This window comes from Sinocyclocheilus grahami, unplaced genomic scaffold (assembly GCF_001515645.1).
Source record: "Sinocyclocheilus grahami isolate Dianchi unplaced genomic scaffold, SAMN03320097.WGS_v1.1 scaffold91.1, whole genome shotgun sequence".
Lineage (NCBI taxonomy): Eukaryota > Metazoa > Chordata > Actinopteri > Cypriniformes > Cyprinidae > Sinocyclocheilus > Sinocyclocheilus grahami.
Window position 1 is genome coordinate 1,261,990 of NW_015505270.1, and position 20,974 is coordinate 1,282,963.

General features: G+C 36.1%; 2 protein-coding genes across 4 annotated transcripts in view; both read right to left on the minus strand.

Annotated features, from left to right (window-relative positions):
- Positions 1 to 4,397, minus strand: part of LOC107587213 (angiomotin-like) — a 62,557-nt gene extending 58,160 nt beyond the window's left edge. The window contains exons 1-3 of one of the 3 annotated variants that reach the window (XM_016274900.1): positions 4,358 to 4,397; positions 4,137 to 4,266; positions 2,177 to 2,227 (exon numbers count right to left, since the gene is read on the minus strand). In XM_016274900.1, the coding sequence (XP_016130386.1) occupies positions 2,177 to 2,227; positions 4,137 to 4,236 (151 nt within the window). In that variant the 5' untranslated portion in view covers positions 4,237 to 4,266; positions 4,358 to 4,397. Of the gene's footprint in view, positions 1 to 2,176; positions 2,228 to 4,136; positions 4,291 to 4,357 lie in introns of those variants that run through there. The other 2 variants (XM_016274902.1, XM_016274901.1) reach the window with 2 other exon arrangements.
- Positions 4,398 to 5,446: 1,049 nt separating this feature from the next.
- LOC107587214 (phosphoglycerate kinase 1) lies at positions 5,447 to 18,339 on the minus strand. The gene is given in 10 exon segments (XM_016274905.1): positions 5,447 to 6,158; positions 7,870 to 8,047; positions 8,139 to 8,209; positions 9,444 to 9,619; positions 10,563 to 10,682; positions 10,805 to 10,908; positions 15,484 to 15,628; positions 15,862 to 16,017; positions 16,477 to 16,527; positions 18,156 to 18,339. Coding segments are annotated over 10 exon segments (1,206 nt in total). The 5' UTR covers positions 18,221 to 18,339; the 3' UTR covers positions 5,447 to 6,018.
- Between the last annotated feature and the right edge of the window lie 2,635 nt (positions 18,340 to 20,974).

The following is a 20,974-nucleotide window of genomic DNA, read 5'->3' on the forward strand; positions in this document are numbered from 1 at the left end:
TGAGGAAATGCATCAACTTCGTGCTGTGGATCGCCGGATCGGCTTTCACCGTGGACGAAGCGGAGTCCAGCCCGGGGTCGGCACATGTGGTTACCGCAACCCGCCGCCGCTCACTCTAGCCTGTCGTGTGTGACGCTGTGTTTTGTTGTGAAAGCGAAACTTCTTTGTTTGGTCTTCCAAAAGAGGACACGACTAGAAATCAGTGGTCAAGTTGTATTTACAACACTGTTCCAGAACACTTCAACCCAAATATTCAGATGTGTGCAGCAGGGCATCACAATATGGTAAGGGGCGTAACATTTCCGTCACACGCTTGAGGTATTCGGCCAATCACAACGCACTGGATAGCTGGCCAATCACAGCACACCTCGCTTTTCAGACCAATGAGCTTGTAAAAATCGACGTGTTTCAGAAGGGCAGGGCATAGAGGAGAAACAATAATGTACAGTATGTGGAAAATAATGTTTTTTTTTTTTTTTACCTTAAACCGCATAAACATTTCATTACACCAAATACACTTTTTACATCTTTTTAGCAGCATCATATGACCCCTTTAAACACATTAAAATGCACAAATTCTTTTCTTCACAAATAATTTCTTATTTACAATTAATGCAGGGATTCCCAAACCTTTTTTTTTTGTCAGCCAAACCTCTTTCACCTACTATATTTACTTGAAGTACCCCTGAGATTTTAAAATAAATATTTTAATTATTAAGTATCAAATGTGCATGTTCACTGTTCTCTGACGTTGGTTAATGGTCACATGACATGCAGGTAAACAAATAAATTATTTAATCTTTTAGTAAGTGTTTTATTTGAATTGTTGTTATTTTTAAAATAATTAATTTTAATTTGACATTTTTATGATGTAATTAATTATTAGCTTTTCATTAAACTCACCAACCCCTGCAGTTCCCTCATGAACCCCAGTTTGGAAAACCTGTAATGTTTAATGCACTTCATATTGTTAATAACAATTAATATATTTTCTTTCCCTATGTATTTTTATATCAATATGGTACACGATTATCCTATTTAAATCAATGTGATAAACAAGTTAGGTCAAAAGTAATCTAAAAGTAGTCTGATTATTACCTAAAATGTGTAATGTAATGGATTACGTAACTAACAACAATTTCTGTCATGTAATTGGGAATCAGTAACGGAATTCAATTTTCAAGTAATTTACCCAGCTCAGAATTTACAGTACACAAGCTTACCAGCAAAAGTAGACCAGGAGTTGACAACTTTAAAAGTTATATATTAATAGCCTATGTTAATATATCCTGCATATGTGACCAACACAATTACTTTAATGTATTTCAAATTTTGGAAAAAGACTGTATGTTGCCAAATATATTTTAAAAGACAATGTACATTTTACTCAATAATTATATTATTACAGCTACTGGACAGTCCGATTTTGATGAATGTAGAGTCATCATGTGGCGTTCCATTGTACCACCTTTGTTATCAGTACATTTTTATAGTAACAAATTGATATGAATAACTCAAATAGGTTGGTATATTAATCTTACATAATTTAATGGAATACAGTTAGGAGCTGTAAAATATAAAGACAAAATATCATCCCTTAGTTTTGACAACCACAACAGTGAATTTAACACACACACAAAAAATTGCTTAGTGTATAATTGTTAATATTTCTTTGTAGTAACCAGACAGCTTCAGAATAATATCCAATGGCTGCATTTGCACAAGCTTAATGATAATAGCATGACATCAGCCAGTGCTAAAAAATGCCTTTCTACTAAATAAACATAGCACACCCTATAATGCCTCTATCCTTTCTTACTTTCTAAGATGAATAGCTACATTTGTTTGAAGTAATGGTAAATGTCCAATGGAAGTGTTTATTTTGGGGTTTTGAATACAACAAAGGATTGTTACTAACAGGCCCAAACCTGTACAATAAATATATTACCAGTACCTACCATACTGAGAAACAGACTACAATATGACAAAAAAAAACATTGAGATTTCTTTTCTTTTTTTGCGTGCGATTGCAACAAATATTCAATGCAAACTAATTCACACATATGCAACCAGCGACATTAAACATAAATGTCAAGACAGGTAATAAAAAAGGCTTAAAATCATGCCTGAAAGTGTCTTTTAGTTTATAAAAAAATGTAAGACAAAAAAGTCTTACCTAAAACTGAACCAGTGACTTCCAAAAGGTCTAATCCAGAAACGCCATTTTCTGGGAAGACATAAATATGTAAAACTATGTTTATATACTCTATTAATCTTATGAGAGGTAACCATGGAAAAATAGTCATATTGAGGAGTATATAGTATATAGAAATACAAATATACAGTATATCGAAATATAATGGTATCACAATCAGTGTTGGTGTCACGAATTCGGTCCATGGACTTCCGTTTATTCACCACCAGAGGTCACCCTTTCCATTACATTGACTCTCGCACAATACAAACTGTTGCATAGCACCCCGGACTACATAACCCTTCATTCTTTGCACGATTTGCACACTGCACTGATTGCACTCATTGCACACAGCTGTTTCTAATCACCTCACTCACTATATAACACCCACTCTAACCACCTTTCTCTACTGAGTATTGTTTAGCCTGTACCCCTTTTCGAGTCTCCGTGTTTTGCCTTGCCTGTTTTTGCAGTTTCTGATCTTTGCCTGTTTTCCTGGATTTCTCCCTCTCGTCTCGCCCCTGTGATTCTGTCTGCCGATCGGTGACCTACGCTAGCCCTGGGACTATTCTTGTGTTTTGCCCGCCATATACCTGTTTGCCATTGTTCGACCCTGCCTATATCTACAGTATCATTAAATTTCATGAAGTATTTTATCAAAAGAAATCACATAAGTTCATAGGATTTTTAATTATAGTAATATATCATTATATCGGGATCAGATGGATGTGGGTGGGCAAGCCATGTAATGCCAGAGTAAAGTAATATATACAGAGTGAAGCCACAACTTCCACATCTGTGTTCAGATCACCTTAGCTTTCCCCTGACAAAATCAGTGTATGGTAATATTTCCATTCCCTGAATGCAAGCGTTTCCATATTCCAAGATTTCCTGATGCACTGGTGACTTCATGTGCCTGAGCGAGTGGTGAAAATTATGAAAATAAATATAGGAATTATTGGATTTCAAATCAGTAGGGGTTGAGGCATCAAAAGTAACTAAGTAACTAGCTGTTTTATGGATGGTAACTGTAATATTATTACTGAAATCGTATTAGTAATTAGTTATAGGGGAGCGCGGGGCACAAAGTAACGTGGGGTAAGTTGTAACACACGTGGTTTAAATATTTCCACACATGCTAGCATAACCAAATTTACAGCATTTACTAGTTACTATATCAACATTATATAGAGAAAAAAAGTGCGCCAAAATTCAAAAGTCTTTAAGATATCGCTGAACATTTATTTGACCATAGTAATATTATATTTCTGGCTTAAGTCAATTTTTCATCTCAGTTTTTATTACTCATTTTAAATTGAGACACATCTGCTATTTTAATCTCCAATCTGTTATTTATCAGTTTAAATTATTTTAATGCTTCGCTAACTATCAGAAGACAGTAACCAGTTTTAAATTCCAGTTGCGCAGATGGGGTATGTTGTAACACTGCGTTACAATGTGCTATTCTATGACATTAGCGATGTAATTCACACTATTTACTTTAATACATTTGAATGATAAACGACGAGAAACAGGTGAATAAAGACTGACAGTCAATGTTTAATGTTAAGAAATTATTATTTCAAGACATGTAAAGCATTTAGGCTCGTTTATGTGGGCCGTCCCAAGCATGGTTGCAATGTGATCATTGTCAAACTCCAAAATCAGATTATTTTTCATTCTTAAAAAACTGCATTATTTTATTTTAAATAAATATTTTATTGACAAAATCTTTTAGTTTGTCTTGTATTTTTTTTTTTTCATGCAATCAGATACCATTTTAAGCTGTTATATGGTCATGTTACAACGTGCCCCTCAGATGTTACAATGTACCCCACCTACGGGGCATGTTGTCACATTTCACAAACTACAGCCTTTTAAATGTTAATGTATTTGTGCTGTTGTAACTCTTCAGATGTTCGATGAAAATGAATCACCTCACCCACAAAACTCTGCGCATATTGAGGAAATCCAATATGCTTTATCCATGTGGACACTTGGTCTGGGCTCCAGTCCTCGACTGAAATCATGCTTGCTTGCATTTACACTCTCTCCTTCAGCATCGTTCCTTCCTTGGAAATTAACGTCACACAAGCAATGAATATAAACATACAAACAACAAACAATTCACTAACATAAAGTTCTCGACTTCAGGCTTTTTACCAAAGTTGTGGGTTGAAGTGAAGCGAGTTTAAAATCATATTTTACCTTAATCCCGAAAACAACCCCGCACTTTTCGCTCACAGCTGTGTTGTGCTGAATGACGCATACACACCTCAGCAGGTGAGGGCGGAGCTAAGACAATATCGTGCATTATGGGAAATGTAGTCTAGAATACACGACCCCCAACAACAATTTAAATCTCACGACGAGCCGTACTGTACAACAGAACATTAAGTATTATTTCCAGATTAATTTCGAGTCGGAAATAAAGAAAGTTTGGTATAGTAGCCTACAGCTGTCTTTGGCTCACTTAATAGAAAGTTGGATGTATTTATATAGGGTGAGCCACTTTTTGTTAAACTTATTTAGATACCCATGTTTTTTTCTTTTCTTTTAATTATTGTCTTTGTTAACTTTAACGTCCAGCTGTAATATTTACATTAGAATTCAGTTCATATGATGTGTTATTTGGACAAAACTAATTTTGAGATTATAAACTTGACAAATGTGAGGTAAAGTGAGGTAAAACAACCATGAGCGTATTCACAAATTGCCACTAGCATACAGTATCTCACAGAAGTGAGTACACCCCTCACGTTTTTGTAAATGTTTTATTATATCTTTTCACATGACAACACTGAAGAAATGACACTTTGCTACAATGTAAAGTAGTGAGTGTACAGCTTGTATAACAGTGTAAATTTGCTGTCCCCTCAAAATAACTCAACAGAAGAGGACTCCAGTGGCAACCTGTGAAGCTCTGGTGAACTCCATGCCCAAGAGGGTTAAGGCAGTGCTGGAAAATAATGGTGGCCACACAAAATATTGACACTTTGGGCCCAATTTAGACATTTTCACTTAGGGGTGTACTCACTATTGTTTCCAGCGGTTTAGACATTAATGTTGAGTTATTTTGAGGGGACAGTAAATTTACACTGTTATACAAGCTGTACACTCACTACTTTACATTGTAGCAAAGTGTAATTTCTTTAGTGTTGTCACATTGTTTTCTGGTAACTACCATCTCTCATAATACCACAATACCACACTGGCTGCGAACAAAAAAAAAATTACTTGAAGCAAAAGTTCTGATTTTTATGATTTTTATTATTATTTTCATTCTTACTCCACGACATGTCGCCTGGGTCTAACAATTAGCCCATCATAATAATTCCAGTGCGGAACATCCATCTCATAAGCTGCAGGTCAAGGATGACAAGTGCAATATGGGGAGGAAAGTGTCTACAGTATTACAGGTACTCAACATCTGTGGGGAGGCCACAAATATCAAATATAAACTTTTGAATTACAACACAACGATTACACTATGCACACATTCAGACTACAATGGGACACATTAACACTTAAGCAGATAAAACAAATGACCCATCTTCTCGAATATAACAACCATAACAGGAACAGCCATTACTGCTGATGTCAACCTTTCACTCATAATGGATGAAAAAATCTTGAATGAGAAACGCTTTAGGTTATTTGATAGAAGATAAGCAAATGGATGATCTGAATGTGCATGAGTCAACAGGTCAGAGAGTCCATAGAGAGTGGAGTAGTTGTCATTTGCAGGTGATAGAACACTGAACAAATGCTGAGTGAGTAAGAATGACAGCTTCCCAACCCTTGGCAGAAGAGGCTCAGAGCAATTATGCGTTGCTGAGGGCATCAACACCAGGCAACACTTTACCCTCCAGCAGCTCCAGACTGGCTCCGCCTCCTGTGCTCACATGACTGACCTTGTCTTCTGTGTCCCACTTGGCACAGCAGGTTGCTGTGTCTCCCCCACCTGAATTTAAAGAAATAAAGATGTCAATTAGTATAGTTTATTATAGTGGTTGACTGACATGGACCGAAATTCTTTTTAAACGACCGATGGCGATATCTTAGAGAGCTGAGTGGCCAATGACTGAAGAAATAAGTCAATAGAACTATATATCACATCACACCATTTAATTTAATGATAGTAAATAACTGATATTGCACTGTATAGTTTGAATTCAAGGATTTCAAGTTGCTGGCTCGTGCATCTCCAGTGATGGCAGAACTCTCCTGCTCGCATTCAATTCCCATGGCTTGGATCCTTGCGTGAACTTTCATGCACAGGGTTCAAGCATTTTATGCAGGCTATACACACAAGATCTAACAGCTAGATTCGCCAAGATTTGTGGCATTAAATTTTCATTAGGTATTTAAAGACTTGATTAAAATGTGTATTTGCTGACAGTTTAGGAATAAAGAATTACAGCATTTGCCTTTCAATTATTACACAGAACTGTTATTCAGTTCATCGTCTCAACTCAGAAGCTGAATAAAAGTACCGTTCATGACACTAATCAGGCAATGCCGATAATTAAAAATAGCCAAATATCAGCAGATAATATTGGCCCTGGCCATATATATCGGTCAACCAAGGTTATTTTTGTAAACGAAAACTAAAACTAAGACTAAAACGATTGATGAAAAAACTATTTCGTAAACTGAAATAAAATAAAAACGTCAAAATAATTGAAAAACTAAAACGAAACTGGACTAACAACAGTTATTGAAAAACAAACTGAAATAAAATAATTAGCAAAAATAAATAATAGTTTTCGTAATCATTACGTTCTCACCCCTTGGCGGAAAAATATACGAGCTGTGTGGAGGTTTAGGGAAATAGCCTACCTGTAATGGCGCATCACGCACATGGGGTTATCTGACGGAGAGACGCAAAGCAGTCTGCACGGGTCCTGTTTGTTAAACGTGCACCAGCAGTACTTAACAGAACACCCGACCCATTATCTGACAGCAGTACTAATTTGATTCTGTACCAGACCAAAAACGTTTGACAAAGACCGCCAGTTGCGACCCGAACCGCACTCGCATTAAATCTATAACATCAGGTAAGCAAGATTATTTATTTTATCATGTAACACAAGCAATCAAACCAACATTAGGTGAGCAAGAAAAGTGAGCAAGACACCACAAGTTACAATATCATGATTCTGGTTAAATAAGAAATAACCAAATCAGGCTATATTTAGCCTATTTTCATACTAAATATCTCAACACACATCATTGGATATGGCATTAAGCGCAACTTGTGTAGATTAATTTAGTAAAAAAGGCTTGACTGCTTTCTTTGGCGTATATTTGTATACTTTTACTATCTGATCAATCTCAGCATGCGTTAATTTTGTCTCGCTATATGTTTGCCTCACTAAGGTTAAATTATGCCTATGTCTTTCTTTGGCCTGCGCTCTGGAAGTGATCTGTTAATTCTGCTAAACTTTAATTAAAACTGAAACTAAACTATATAAAAACGTGTTCACAAAATAAAAACTAACAAAAATATTAATGAAACTAATAAAAACAACTGAATTTTATAGCAAATTTGAAATAAAACGAATTCAAAAATTCAAAACTATAATAACCTTGCGGTCAACCTCCATTCTATTAGATATGCGCCATTACGTGCATTTCAGGCAAGAACTTAAACTATGGAATTAAATTCTTACCAATAATGGTGATGCAGCCATTTTTGGTCGCATCCACAACTTTGTCCATCAAGTTCTTGGTTCCACGAGAGAAGTTGTCCCACTCAAACACACCAACAGGTCCATTCCACACAATCTGCTTGGCTCTGGCTACAGCCTCTGCATAGAGCTTTGAGCTCTCAGAACCACAGTCTAGACCCTGGACAGAAGCAGAACCATTTCTAGTTCACTTCAGAGGAAGTGGAGAAGATCATACAGCTCTAAACAATCTTAACATTTGTCCGCCTTACCATCCAGCCAGCTGGAATACCATCGGCTACTGATGCAGACCCTGTCACCGCCTTCTCGTCAATGTGTTTTTCTGTCAATATGGGGTGCTGTGTGTACATTAATGAGGAAAAAAAATGAACTTAAATGATTTTAGCAAATGGCTGCAATATAACAAAGAGTGAAAAATTTAAGGGGGTCTGAATACTTTCCGTACCCACTGTATATATAGAAGGGCTGGGTTTTGACACAAATTTCACGATTCGATTCTCATTCAAAAGCTTGCGATTCGATTCGATATCGATTATTTTGGATATATATCAGGTACAGTTCATGCCAAATTTTCTCAAGGAAAAAAAAAAATCTCTCAACTAATGCTGTAAAATATACATGAGTCAGTTTGTACTACATTACTATAATACTGAAGGTTAAAGGTTGACTGATTTGTTAAAATTACACAATGAAGTTTTTTAAATAATAAAGTTACAATTACATAATGTGTACTTCAATTAGTCTATTTTTTAATATATACATATTGGTGGCTGTCATAAAAACCTGATGGATTTATTTAAACATATCTTAAACACTGAAGAACAGTCAAATGTATCATGATTATGTTATATTGTGCATATATTTAGCAAAATGTCCCTCTCTACAGTTAATTTTTCTATCTGACTAATGAGTTAATGGTCACAAAATATGTTTTTCTGAGGTAAATGTGACGTTACGTGACATTGTTTACGAGCTGTTATATTGACGTCTTTGCGCAGCTGAACCACTGATTGAGCGATTACATGAGACAGAATACGGATTGTAAAGTTGTACTCTTTCATTTAACTTACCTTCGGATGTTTATTCATGTTTATTTTGTGCTGAAACTGGTATTAATGTGGAGGAGATGATCAGTTCACGTGCGCCTCGCGCTGCTGCTGTTGATCGAGGCGCAACAGCGATCTGTCACTCCACATTAAACAGCGCTAAAACAGCATTTATTGTTTGAATACTGCAATACAATGGAGAGAATTTGAAATCTGAGACTTTGTTTCATATTAAAAGTACCCAAGCACAATACGTTCCGTCCAAATTACTGAAAACAGGCTAGACTAATCCATTTTTGGGATTTAAGAATCGATATCGTTCCGTAAAAATGAGAATCGATTAATATCGAGATATCGATATTTTTTACCCAGCCCTAATATATATATATATATATTATTCAATGGGACATTTTATATATATAATATATATATATATATATATATATATATATATATATATATATATATACACATTTCTATAATACACTAATAAATGTAAAAAAATAAAACAAACAAAAAATGCAGTTGGGCACTTTAGTTTGCAGTTTGAATGAAGCTTCAAGCCACTCACCTCCATGTTCTTGAGAACCTTGAGGAAAGTAAAGGCCATTCCCCCACCAATGATCATCTCATTCACCTTGTCCAACATGTTGTTGATCAGCTGAATCTTATCTTTGACCTTGGCCCTGTACGATCAAAGCAACAATCATTCAAACAAAGCCTTTTCAATGAAATACTCATTTTTAAACGGAAATCTTTTTTGGGATGAAACTGAGAAACTTCCGCTTCTGAGAAATTGCAGGAAGTGCCCTAGAACGGTTTATTTATGAGACATAACTTTAAGGCTTGTTGTGCATTGCAGTACAGCTTATCAGTGGGTCAATTCCTTCAGTGAACTTTGTTATTGGGACAAACCCCAGACACAGACTGCTTTAGTCACAACTGGAAATGAGCCAATGAATGTGCAGGGGTGGATGCTTTCAGGGAGAAAAAAAAAAGAAAGAAAGACATAGTATGCGTGTAAGCTGTGAAATGGCCTGGACTTTGACTTCAGAAAGTCATTTGCATTGAACCTTCCATTTCCACAAGAAAACTTTGTTCTGATCATTGCTAATCTGGTTTAAGTGAGTTTCATCATTGCATCCTGCATAGTTGCATCACAAAGGTCTCACCATTTCACTAACAGGACATGAAACTAGAAATCAACAAATGTTTAAATGAACACAATTCTTTCTACAGCCAGATATGGGAGGTGAGGCTTAAAGAAGCATAGAGCAAGAAGGATATTGTCACACGTCCTATTGTAGCATAAGAGGATAAACTCGTCTATTCCTGGACTGTCACTGATGCTTTCTAAAGGTTTTTACAAGTGGGAGAAGACAGATGCATTCTAGAAAAGCATCTCACATGATATCTTCCATTATATATTTTTTAGAAGTTCAGTATACTGCTGATGAACTCCGTAAAACTCTAAAAGCCTTTCCTTTGGTCATGGACAAGATCTTGCAAGCACATGCAAGGTCTTTACGTTTTTAATAACTACACCTAGTTAAAACTTATCCTCCTTAACCAAGACAGTATTAAGAACTAAAATATAAGCAATCAAAGTACTCCATAATTAACACTCACCCTCCGAGAATGGCCAAGAAAGGCTTCTGTGGTTTCTCAAGGGCCATGGCAAAGTAGTCCAGCTCTTTCTTCATCAGAAAACCAGCTGCTTTCTGAGGGAGATTCACTCCAACCATGGAGCTAGAGTGAGACATTAAAGTTAAAAAATTAAGACTTATAAAAAAAAAACAAGGGAAAAAACATTTAACAGTCTAAACTTGATCATTTCTATTTTTCTATCACTGTTTTATGTAATAGAGCACCTATGAGCTCTGTGCGCAGTTCCAAAGGCATCGTTGACGTAGACATCACCCAGCTTGGATAGGGAGGCTCGGAAAGAATCGATTTCCCCCTGACTTGCTTTGGTCTGAAAAGAGGAATCAAAATCACTTATAGGTTACATGCCACTTGAAGAATAAAAAAAATAAATTTAAGATGCGTGATGTCTGCAGAAAAAATGTGAAATGCTCCCCCTTTTTGGCATTAAGGTCTGTTCACACCAACAAAAATGTTTGTTGTTTGTTTGTGAAAATTCTATCCAATTTTTTAAAATGTGATTTGCATGGAAGACCGTTTCCGCCACTGAAAAAAAAAAAAAGTAATTGCGACTATCTCACGATTCTGACTTTTTTTCTCCATTCGGACTAATTTTCTCAATCTAGTAGCTATATCTCAATCTTGAATATAGTCCAATTCTGAGTGGAAAAAAGGCCGATATTTTCTTACAGTTACGAGTTTATATTTCCCAATTCGGACTTTATAACTTGCTTATAACGTGTTACAATTTAAGTCAGAATTGCGAGATATAAACTCGCAATTCTGAGAAAAAAGTCAATTCTGACTTTTTTTTCTCGCAATTGCAAGCTTTGATATTGACTTTATTCCTCAGAATTGCAAGTCTACACGCAATTCTGACTTCATAAAGTCAGAATTGTGAGAAAAACTGTCAGAATTCTGAGATAAAAAGTCACAAATACCCTTTCTATTTTTTTATTCAGTGGCAGAAATAGGGATGTAACGATTACCAGTTTGACGATAAATCATGCTAAAACTCCCCACGGTTAGTATTTCCGTTTTCAATTGCGTGTTACAATTTAAGTCAGAATTGCGAGATATAAACTCGCAATTCTGAGAAAAAAAAGTCAATTCTGACTTTTTTCTCGCAATTGCAAGCTTTGATATTGACTTTATTCCTCAGAATTGCAAGTCTACACGCAATTCTGACTTCATAAAGTCAGAATTGTGAGAAAAACTGTCAGAATTCTGAGATAAAAAGTCACAAATACCCTTTCTATTTTTTTATTCAGTGGCAGAAATAGGGATGTAACGATGACCAGTTTGACGATAAATCATGCTAAAACTCCCCACGGTTAGTATTTCCGTTCTGACTTTTTTTCTCCATTCGGACTAATTTTCTCAATCTAGTAGCTATATCTCAATCTTGAATATAGTCCAATTCTGAGTGGAAAAAAGGCCGATATTTTCTTACAGTTACGAGTTTATATTTCCCAATTCGGACTTTATAACTTGCTTATAACGTGTTACAATTTAAGTCAGAATTGCGAGATATAAACTCGCAATTCTGAGAAAAAAGTCAATTCTGACTTTTTTCTCGCAATTGCAAGCTTTGATATTGACTTTATTCCTCAGAATTGCAAGTCTACACGCAATTCTGACTTCATAAAGTCAGAATTGTGAGAAAAACTGTCAGAATTCTGAGATAAAAAGTCACAAATACCCTTTCTATTTTTTTATTCAGTGGCAGAAATAGGGATGTAACGATTACCAGTTTGACGATAAATCATGCTAAAACTCCCCACGGTTAGTATTTCCGTTTTCATCTTTTAATTATCATTAAAACCGTATTAGATTACCGCAATTTGAACAACTGGCGATAAATAAACCCTGTCCAGCATAAAGCACAGTTTTCAGTAACAGTCTCACGTGCGCACAGCACACAGAGTAGTTTCGTTTTGAGTGAAAACAGGGTGGAGAAGCTGGGAGGTTTTAAAAGAGTGCTAAGGGAATTATACTAATGAATATATGAATGAATGAATTATATGAATGTACCTCTGAAGGTTCTGACTGTCTTCAGAAACGATTCGATGGCATTTTGTTTTCATCGTCGCTCCATGTAATACCTAAAGGAAGTGCTCTTAATCACAATACTGCTTTGTCCACGGAGGTTACGAGAAACAGCTCTAATTCAGCTTTTCCATCAGCGCCATAGTGTCAGAGAGTGGATTTACAGAGACTTATATTTACATTCAGCCTGTGCAGTTTCTCTCTGGCCAAAAACGGACTGAATTTGCATGCCCTGCTGTAAATTTTGACCGGTTGATGAAAAACAAGCTTATGTGGATTCTACACATTTAAACAATTCAGATAAGTTATCTAGAATTATTTATGGAGCCGATTAAATACATATAATCATTAATTAATCAATTATCATTTGGACTTATATATTTTCTTTATTTAACGGCCGAAATGTGAGGTTTACCTTTTTATGAAACTTTTTCAAAGCTTTATTTGAACATCTACATTAGATATTTCAACATGCTATTAAACTGTTGTCAGTCAAGTCGTCATTTAAAATCCGAACATCATTGATAATGTTATTGTTGTGATTATGCAAACAAAAAGTCATTTTATTTGTTGTTTGTTGATTTTTAAATATAAAACTTGGTGAAGTGATTCATGTGTCGGTACTTTTTAACATCTCCAGCACATTTGAACAATACCGTGTTAATACTGATAACCGTGATAATTTTGGTCACTATAATTGTGATAAGAAATTTTCATACCGTTACATCCCTAGGGCGGAAACGGGCTTCCATAGATTTGTCTGTTCAGATCAATATGTAAAAAATGGCAGATGGGCTAAATGAAAATGCAGTTACCTCTCTTCGTAAAAAAACTTCTCACATCAATAGTATGCAAATGTCAGTCTGAAAAGACCCATTAACAACCGTTCACTCAAATTCAAATGTTTATCGCAACAAACTTTCTCACTGAATACTTGTCTTGATGTGTGCAGGCCTTTAGTGTGATTAACATATAGTCCCACCCTAAACTCACGCCATTGGTCGAACCAATTTAGCACACATTTGTACACGTTTCAAAACAAATAAATAATGTGTAAACCAAAAATGGTGCACTTAGTGTGTTTGCACAGTAAACTGATGAAAGTATTTTAATCCCAGTTACAGTAAGACCCCTGGATCAAGACCAACGTACTTACAATTATGATCACATTACTGCTGTCCGTATGCACTCAAAGTTTATGACTTCTGAACTACGGTGAATGAAAGGTTACACAGGTGCCTAGAAAATGCCAAGTGCAAGTTCACTGCAGTTGCCTGCCAGCAAAGACCATAGCAGTTTCCCTGTCTCTTTCTTTGCTCTTTGCTCTTTACTCGTCCCTCTCTCTTTCTCTTCTCCCCTTCCCAGTATGCATTCCAGCCAGGGCTCCGAGGACCAGAAAAGCCACATGATCACATATGACCTTCTTACAAATGTCAATAGGTCAGCTGCGTACAGTATCTCCACATGCACGCAAAGCCACCAATTGCCTTTGACAGTAGTAGCTTGTGGTTTGTAGATAAGATTTGACATAATGATAAAAGCCAATTATTAGCTTCTTGAGCCAAAACAGAATGATTTGGTAAGATTGGTGAAACCAGCCTAATTTTAGAGGGCTTCCTTTACTGATTAGTTGATATTGAATATCTGTAGTTGTAAGAGTCCGTATTGAAAAGCTACACCAAATAACCAGTTCTCACTTCTTTTTCTTTTTTTGAGCACATGGCATTTAAGGCCACAGATCCTACTGACCTTATGGTCTTAAGTTTAATCAGTATCTTATTTATTTTTTAATGCCATGTCAGAAGCAAGGCTATCTTAATGGCGAAAACAAAATAAATAAAAGTCTTACAATTAACAAGAAGCTATACAAGACATTTCACGTTAATACTAGACATAAAAAAAATCTAAAATACATTAAGGTGATACTTTTTTCAAATATATCAGTTCAACATTTCTGAATAAGAACATTGTCTATTTACATTAAAAACAGTACAGTTCAATAATAAATAAAAAGAAAAGTTTAACAGTCATTGTAGTTTTATTCAGTATCTTAAATGTTTAAAAAAAATCTAAAATACATTAAGGTGATACTTTTTTCAAATATATCAGTTCAACATTTCTGAATAAGAACATTGTCTATTTACATTAAAAACAGTACAGTTCAATAATAAATAAATAAAAAAGTTTAACAGTCATTGTAGTTTTATTCAGTATCTTAAATGTTATAGCAAAAGTCTTAATTATCATTTTAAGCGGTCTTAAATTTGTACATTTTAAAACACGCCACTGCAGTGCATTCTACAGGCTCGCTGTTCTAGAACGGTTAACAATTATTTAATACATTTACGCACATTTATGCTGAGTGATTGCTTATGTTTTACTACTGATGAATTGTGACAATGTTTACTTTACGGAGTTTATATTTTAACGTGTTGTGGCTGCTTTTTTAACTAGCAGCTGGAAGTAGTAAAGCATACACATTTCAAAATAAGAGTCTCCTTGTATTTTGGACTTGATAATTATTAAACGTTGCAGTCTGCATAAAAAAAATTAAAATTCTGGATAGCTGTGGTATTTAATATGGTATGATATTTAATTCAATGTAAACTCTTGTGGCTTCTCTTTGGGCCACCCTGAAGGTGTGCTCTCCATCTTGTTTAATTATTAAACGAATCTGAGATATATTATTGATTTAGAATTTGTGTGGAATCTGCTCTGTGTGGACTGTATTCATTTTATTTGTGCAGGTCTTAAAAGTCTTCCATTTGATTTTAAAAACTCGGCAAAAGCCCTGTAAGATGACCAAGCACTTTCTGCAGGGCCACTTATGTACAGTGCAGATGTACGGTGCACTAACCTTGTTACCCGATGCGTCTTTGCCTTTGCCCTCCTCGGCCACATGGAACCGCAGGTTCTCCAGCAGAATGACAGAACCTACAGGTGGGTCTGCACAGGCTTTCTCCACATCTGGACCCACACAGTCCTTCAGGAACTGAATGTCTCTTCACAGGCAAATTAAACAGCAAGGTTGGTGGCGAAGCAATAAGCTGAATTATGTATGCATTGCTATTAAGATGTCAGCTTGAGAATGATTTTCTACCATACATTTCTTATGTTTATGCAGTAAAGCTATATAACATCACTGCTGTCAAACAGATGTAGCTTGAAGGTTTATATTATTTCTAACTGATGGTGTAGAATGTGTAGGTTAAAAGTCTATACTGAACTCTCTTACTTTCCCAGCAGGTTCTTGAGTTCTGCAACCACAGGCTCCAGAGAGTACTTGTCTGGCATGGGGACTCCATCTGGCCGGCCCAAGTGGCTCATCAGAACTACAGCTTTGGCCCCATTATCTAAACAATATTGAATTGATGGGACTGCAGCCTTGATTCTGATGAGAGTATATATATTATTAGTTACAAATTCTGTAGCACATGGCCAACATGTCTTTCAAAAGGGAGTCAGTTCTTTACAAAAAAATAAATAATAAAATACATTTTGTAATCACAAATTGGTATTTTTACCAATTTCAAACCAAATACACTTTTAAATAGTACTGTTGACATTATAGAAACTAATATTTATTAAGTTGTAAACACTGTTCATTTCTTTGTTGAAATCGTCATTACAAGTAATGCTCAAATCATGTCTAGAACTTTATTAGTTCTTTCAAATTTTGCAATAATACGTAGACATGAATAAATAAATGATAATTTATAAACAAAACTGTGGACACATTTTAATGATAAAAACATTGCAATATTTCGACAGGATGAGAAAGAACCATTGTTGGCTAGATAAGGAAAAAAGAAAAAGTAACAAAATGTTATATCAGCAATATCCATCTCACCTCTGGTTATTGGTTATCGTCTTGTCCTTCATAGGCACGTTGAAGTCAACCCTATTGGAGAGAGAGAAAAAGAAATTGATCTACTATAGAATTAGCTACATAAAATGCCATGATTTATCTCTTCAGCAATAAAAAAACAAAGCACAATTGTTAGTTTATCTAAAGTCATTTTTGCTTATTAGTACGGTTGAACTGGATCGTCGAAGGTCAGCAGCAAAGACATCGGTTAATAAAATGGGATTAGATACATTTGTGTTATTTAACATATTTAGTTATTGCAGGTTTGCGTCATATTCTGAGTTTGCATTTCACCGTTTTAATTCATTTTGAATTTTTTGTGAGTGGGATGAATTAATGCACATTCACAGTTAGTCTAGAACTACAGTAACATCATGTTCTCAGCGCACACAACTCCTCTGCACTTCCGATTTCTTTCAATATGGGGGCAGGAGAGCTGTCAGTCAATAAATGGGAAAACAAAGTAACTGGCATTACTTTTTTGAAAAAGTAACTCAGATATTTTCTTGTAAATTAAAAAGGTAATGCGTTACTTTACTAGTTACTTGACAAAAGTAATCTGATTACGTAACTCGCGTTACTTGTAATGAGTTACTCCCAACACTGTTCAGATGTATTCAGGGAAGAGTCAATGCACAGGCTAATGTTATATTATTAATATTAGGGATGCACGATATATCGGCCACCATATCGGTATCGGCCGATAAATGCTCATTTTTTCTGTTATCGGTATCGGCCTGATAAGATATTAGACAATATTATTGCAGTTTGGAACCAGACTGTGGACGTTGTAAGAGCACGGGTCATTGCAACTGTAGGGATATTTACTGACTCATCGTGAAACACTTAAAATGGCTACTAATTACTTATTCAAAATTATACAGCATTTGGATATTTATATAGTGTGGGCGGGGCGGGTTTGTCGGCCAATGTGGACTTTTTGCTGGCAGGCCTTTTGACTGCGTTCGGAATACCAAAGGTATATTATGCTAAAAGCTGCTGAGAAGATGTGGGCGTCGTTTAGCGGAACATTTTATAAACAATCTTCATTTATGTGCATGAAAAAAAATAGCTTGCATGCGTGACTGACACGAATAGCATATAACAAGTACGAACACGCCACTAAATGAACGTGCATACTGGTATAAACCCGCCAGCACACGTGCAAAAGACTTTATAAAACAGCATGTGATGTGAAAACGTACTGGTTGTCGGTATAATACACAAATAAAGTGACCAGAGGCTCCCTGACCATTTGACATTTGTAGATGGGTGGTGTCATCATTTCACCAAGACATATTCACAGCGTCTACGGGATCTAATTGCGTCAGAACTTTCTTAAGAATCTGCATTTATTTGAATACAACGGAGTTATGACAGATATTAGAGGATCTGCACGTGCTTTTGGTGTATCTGCCATTCGGCACGTATCTGGAATCCCTCAAACGTGACGCATGACAGATACACTTCCGGTTATCAATGATTGAACTCGCGCGGCGTGCTTTCGCATAACCTTGAGCGACGCCCAAAACAATTCAAGCTAAATTTGTATGTGCCTACATTAAGCCATACAGCATATCCCATAAATGGAGAGCACGAGCATGCTGAAATATCTTTAGTAAGTCATAAAACGGAATGTGCCGGTGACAATTCATACTCGCCTCATGATCACGCGCTTCCCTTTCACATCCACCTTGTCCAAAGTGAGTTTGTTTGACAGAGACATTTTGGTTGTGGATTTGCAGCAAATCTCTCCTTCGCTGGTGTTGTGCAGTGCTGGGTAAGTTCCCGAATGAGAGTGACCTTAGCTTGATGCTGATGCACACAGTGTGGGCGGGTCTAATCGAGGTATGTGGTTCTAAATGTAGCGCTCATTGGACGTACTTGCTGTCAATCAAAATGCCTAACTGAGCGTGAAGGATGTTAGACAACGTTGAGATAATGTTCACCTTGTCCAAAGTGAGTTTGTTTGACAGAGACATTTTGGTTGTGGATTTGCAGCAAATCTCTCCTTTGCTGGTGTTGTGCAGTGCTGGGTAAGTTCCCGAATGAGAGTGACCTTAGCTTGATGCTGATGCACACAGTGTGGGCGGGTCTAATCGAGGTATGTGGTTCTAAATGTAGCGCTCATTGGACGTACTTGCTGTCAATCAAAATGCCTAACTGAGCGTGAAGGATGTTAGACAACGTTGAGATAATGTGTTGCAATGTTACTGCCCCCTATCTAGAGACCCTACGCTCCTATTAAAATATTAATGAATTAAAATATTATAGCTTATCTCGGTATTATTTTTGCACAATTGGTTGTTTTAATAATTTGGTGTTTGTATTTGGGATATGATGGGGGTCAAGGGCTGATGTTGGTGTTTGGTGAACGTGCATCCCATCACACAATGCTCTTATCGACATTTTAGTCCCACACTTTATATGAAAGGATGTCAGAAAATGAATTATTTTCATTCACTTATTCAGTTACATTTTTTAAATACCCAGTCATAAGTGATATAAAGAATACCAATCATTTCAGGCACAATAGCTTGTTCAACTCTGTAAGTCATGTGTACATTATTCTTCTATTACTTCATACATCTATTAAATCTATATATTTTGATGTTGTAAAAAAAAAAGCCTTGAGAGCCCTTTAACATCACACAACAGCATCATACTGTAATAATAAATAAAATGTTCTGAATGTAGTTAAATATAACAAAATATGAAAGGGCATGAATAAATAAATGCACATGAATGTTAAATATTAAAGCGAAGACGATTCTGGAGCAGGGGTGTCCAAACCTGTTCCTGGAGAGTCACTATCCAGCAGAGTTTATCTTTAACCTTAATTAAACACACCTGAACTAGCTAACCAAGGTCTTCAGACTCACTAGAAACCTGCAGGCAAGTGTGTTGGAGCTAAAATCTATAGTACTGTGGCCCTCCAGGGCCAGGATTGGACACCGTTTAGGCACCGGAACAGTTTTAAAAGTATCGATTTTGGCAGTATCGGAAAAAACCCAAACGATACCCAACCCGAAGGTATACTATGAGGAAATAGTATCTCGTTGAAAGACCTGATTCATGTAAAAATTACACAAACCCCCTCCTTCACATGTCACAATAATTGTAGTTTATATTTTAATCTTTGCAAACAAGTTTCCCTTTGATTCCTCCATCGTAAGGGGTGGAGCCAAGACACGAGGAAAGGAAACAAAGATGCACATATAAAAAAAATTAGAAGCATCCAGAGAAAGTTGATGATCAGTGGAATGGTATGTGAAACCAATCCTGTGACCCAGAGTTTGTTCAGCAATTGTAGTGGTGACATTCCATGGACAGCTTAGTTTTATTCTAAAAACAAAACTACATTTACATTTAGCAGACACTTTTATCCAAAGCGACTTACAAATGAGGACAATAAAAGCAGTCAAAACTAACAAAAGAGCAACAATATATAAGTGCAAATGACAAGTCTCAGTTAGCCTAACGCAGTACACGTAGCATGGTGTACAAACACACACACAAAGAAAAACAAGTAGATAGAATATAAAAAAAAGAGAAAACTAGCGTTTGTTTGTTTTTTTATTAAAAAAAATATTTAAAAATTTTAAAAAGTTAGAGCATTGTTTCTCAACCCTGGGCACCCCCCAGCACTGCACATTTTGTGTGTCTCCCTAATCAAACACACCTGATTCAACTCGTTAGCTTATTAAAAGAAACTCCAGGGCCCGGTTTTTCAAAAGGTTTAATCTGGATAAAATTGATCCGGATTTAGTAATCCTTTTTTTGCGATCCGTGATCACATAATCCAGTTTACTTTTGGAGCCAGTTTTTTTAAAGCAACATCGGATTGGATCAATCTGATCCGGATAGGAACTTTTCAGGATCACCAAATCTGGATAACCAGTGCTCAAACAGGATAGGAAATCACAATGTAGAACTATAGATATGTAAAGAGCAACAAGTAGAATAGCCAGTGTGGGGTCAATAGAAGTTTATTTTTATTTGAAATGAAAACCCACACATTTAAAAAAAAAAAAAAAAAAACTAAAAACAAGAAAAACCCCACCCCATCCTCTTCCAGCAGTCCACTCATCTGAGACCTACAACACAAACACTGTACATTGAGGATATTTATAACAAGTATAGATGTATTGAATTAAAAAATAAAAGACTTAATGTCAAATACTCCACAATAATTTCATACTTCCTCATCTGATGTGGAGAGACCAGCTTGTCTGAGCGTAGCCTTTAGGAGGCGGATCTCAAGTCTGGCCTTGGTTTGCTGCAGTTTGGTCAGAGTCAGTTGTTCCTCTGCCAGACGAAGCTGTGCTTCTGCCCTTTCAGTCTCTTTTTGCAGAAGTGCCTTGTAATCATAATCTTTGTTTGATGAAGGGCGCTTCAAGCCTTTCCTCTGAGATCCTGTGGCAACTACCACTGGCTCAACCAATGAGGATCCAGCTTCTTCCTCAGGAACAGAGCTGAG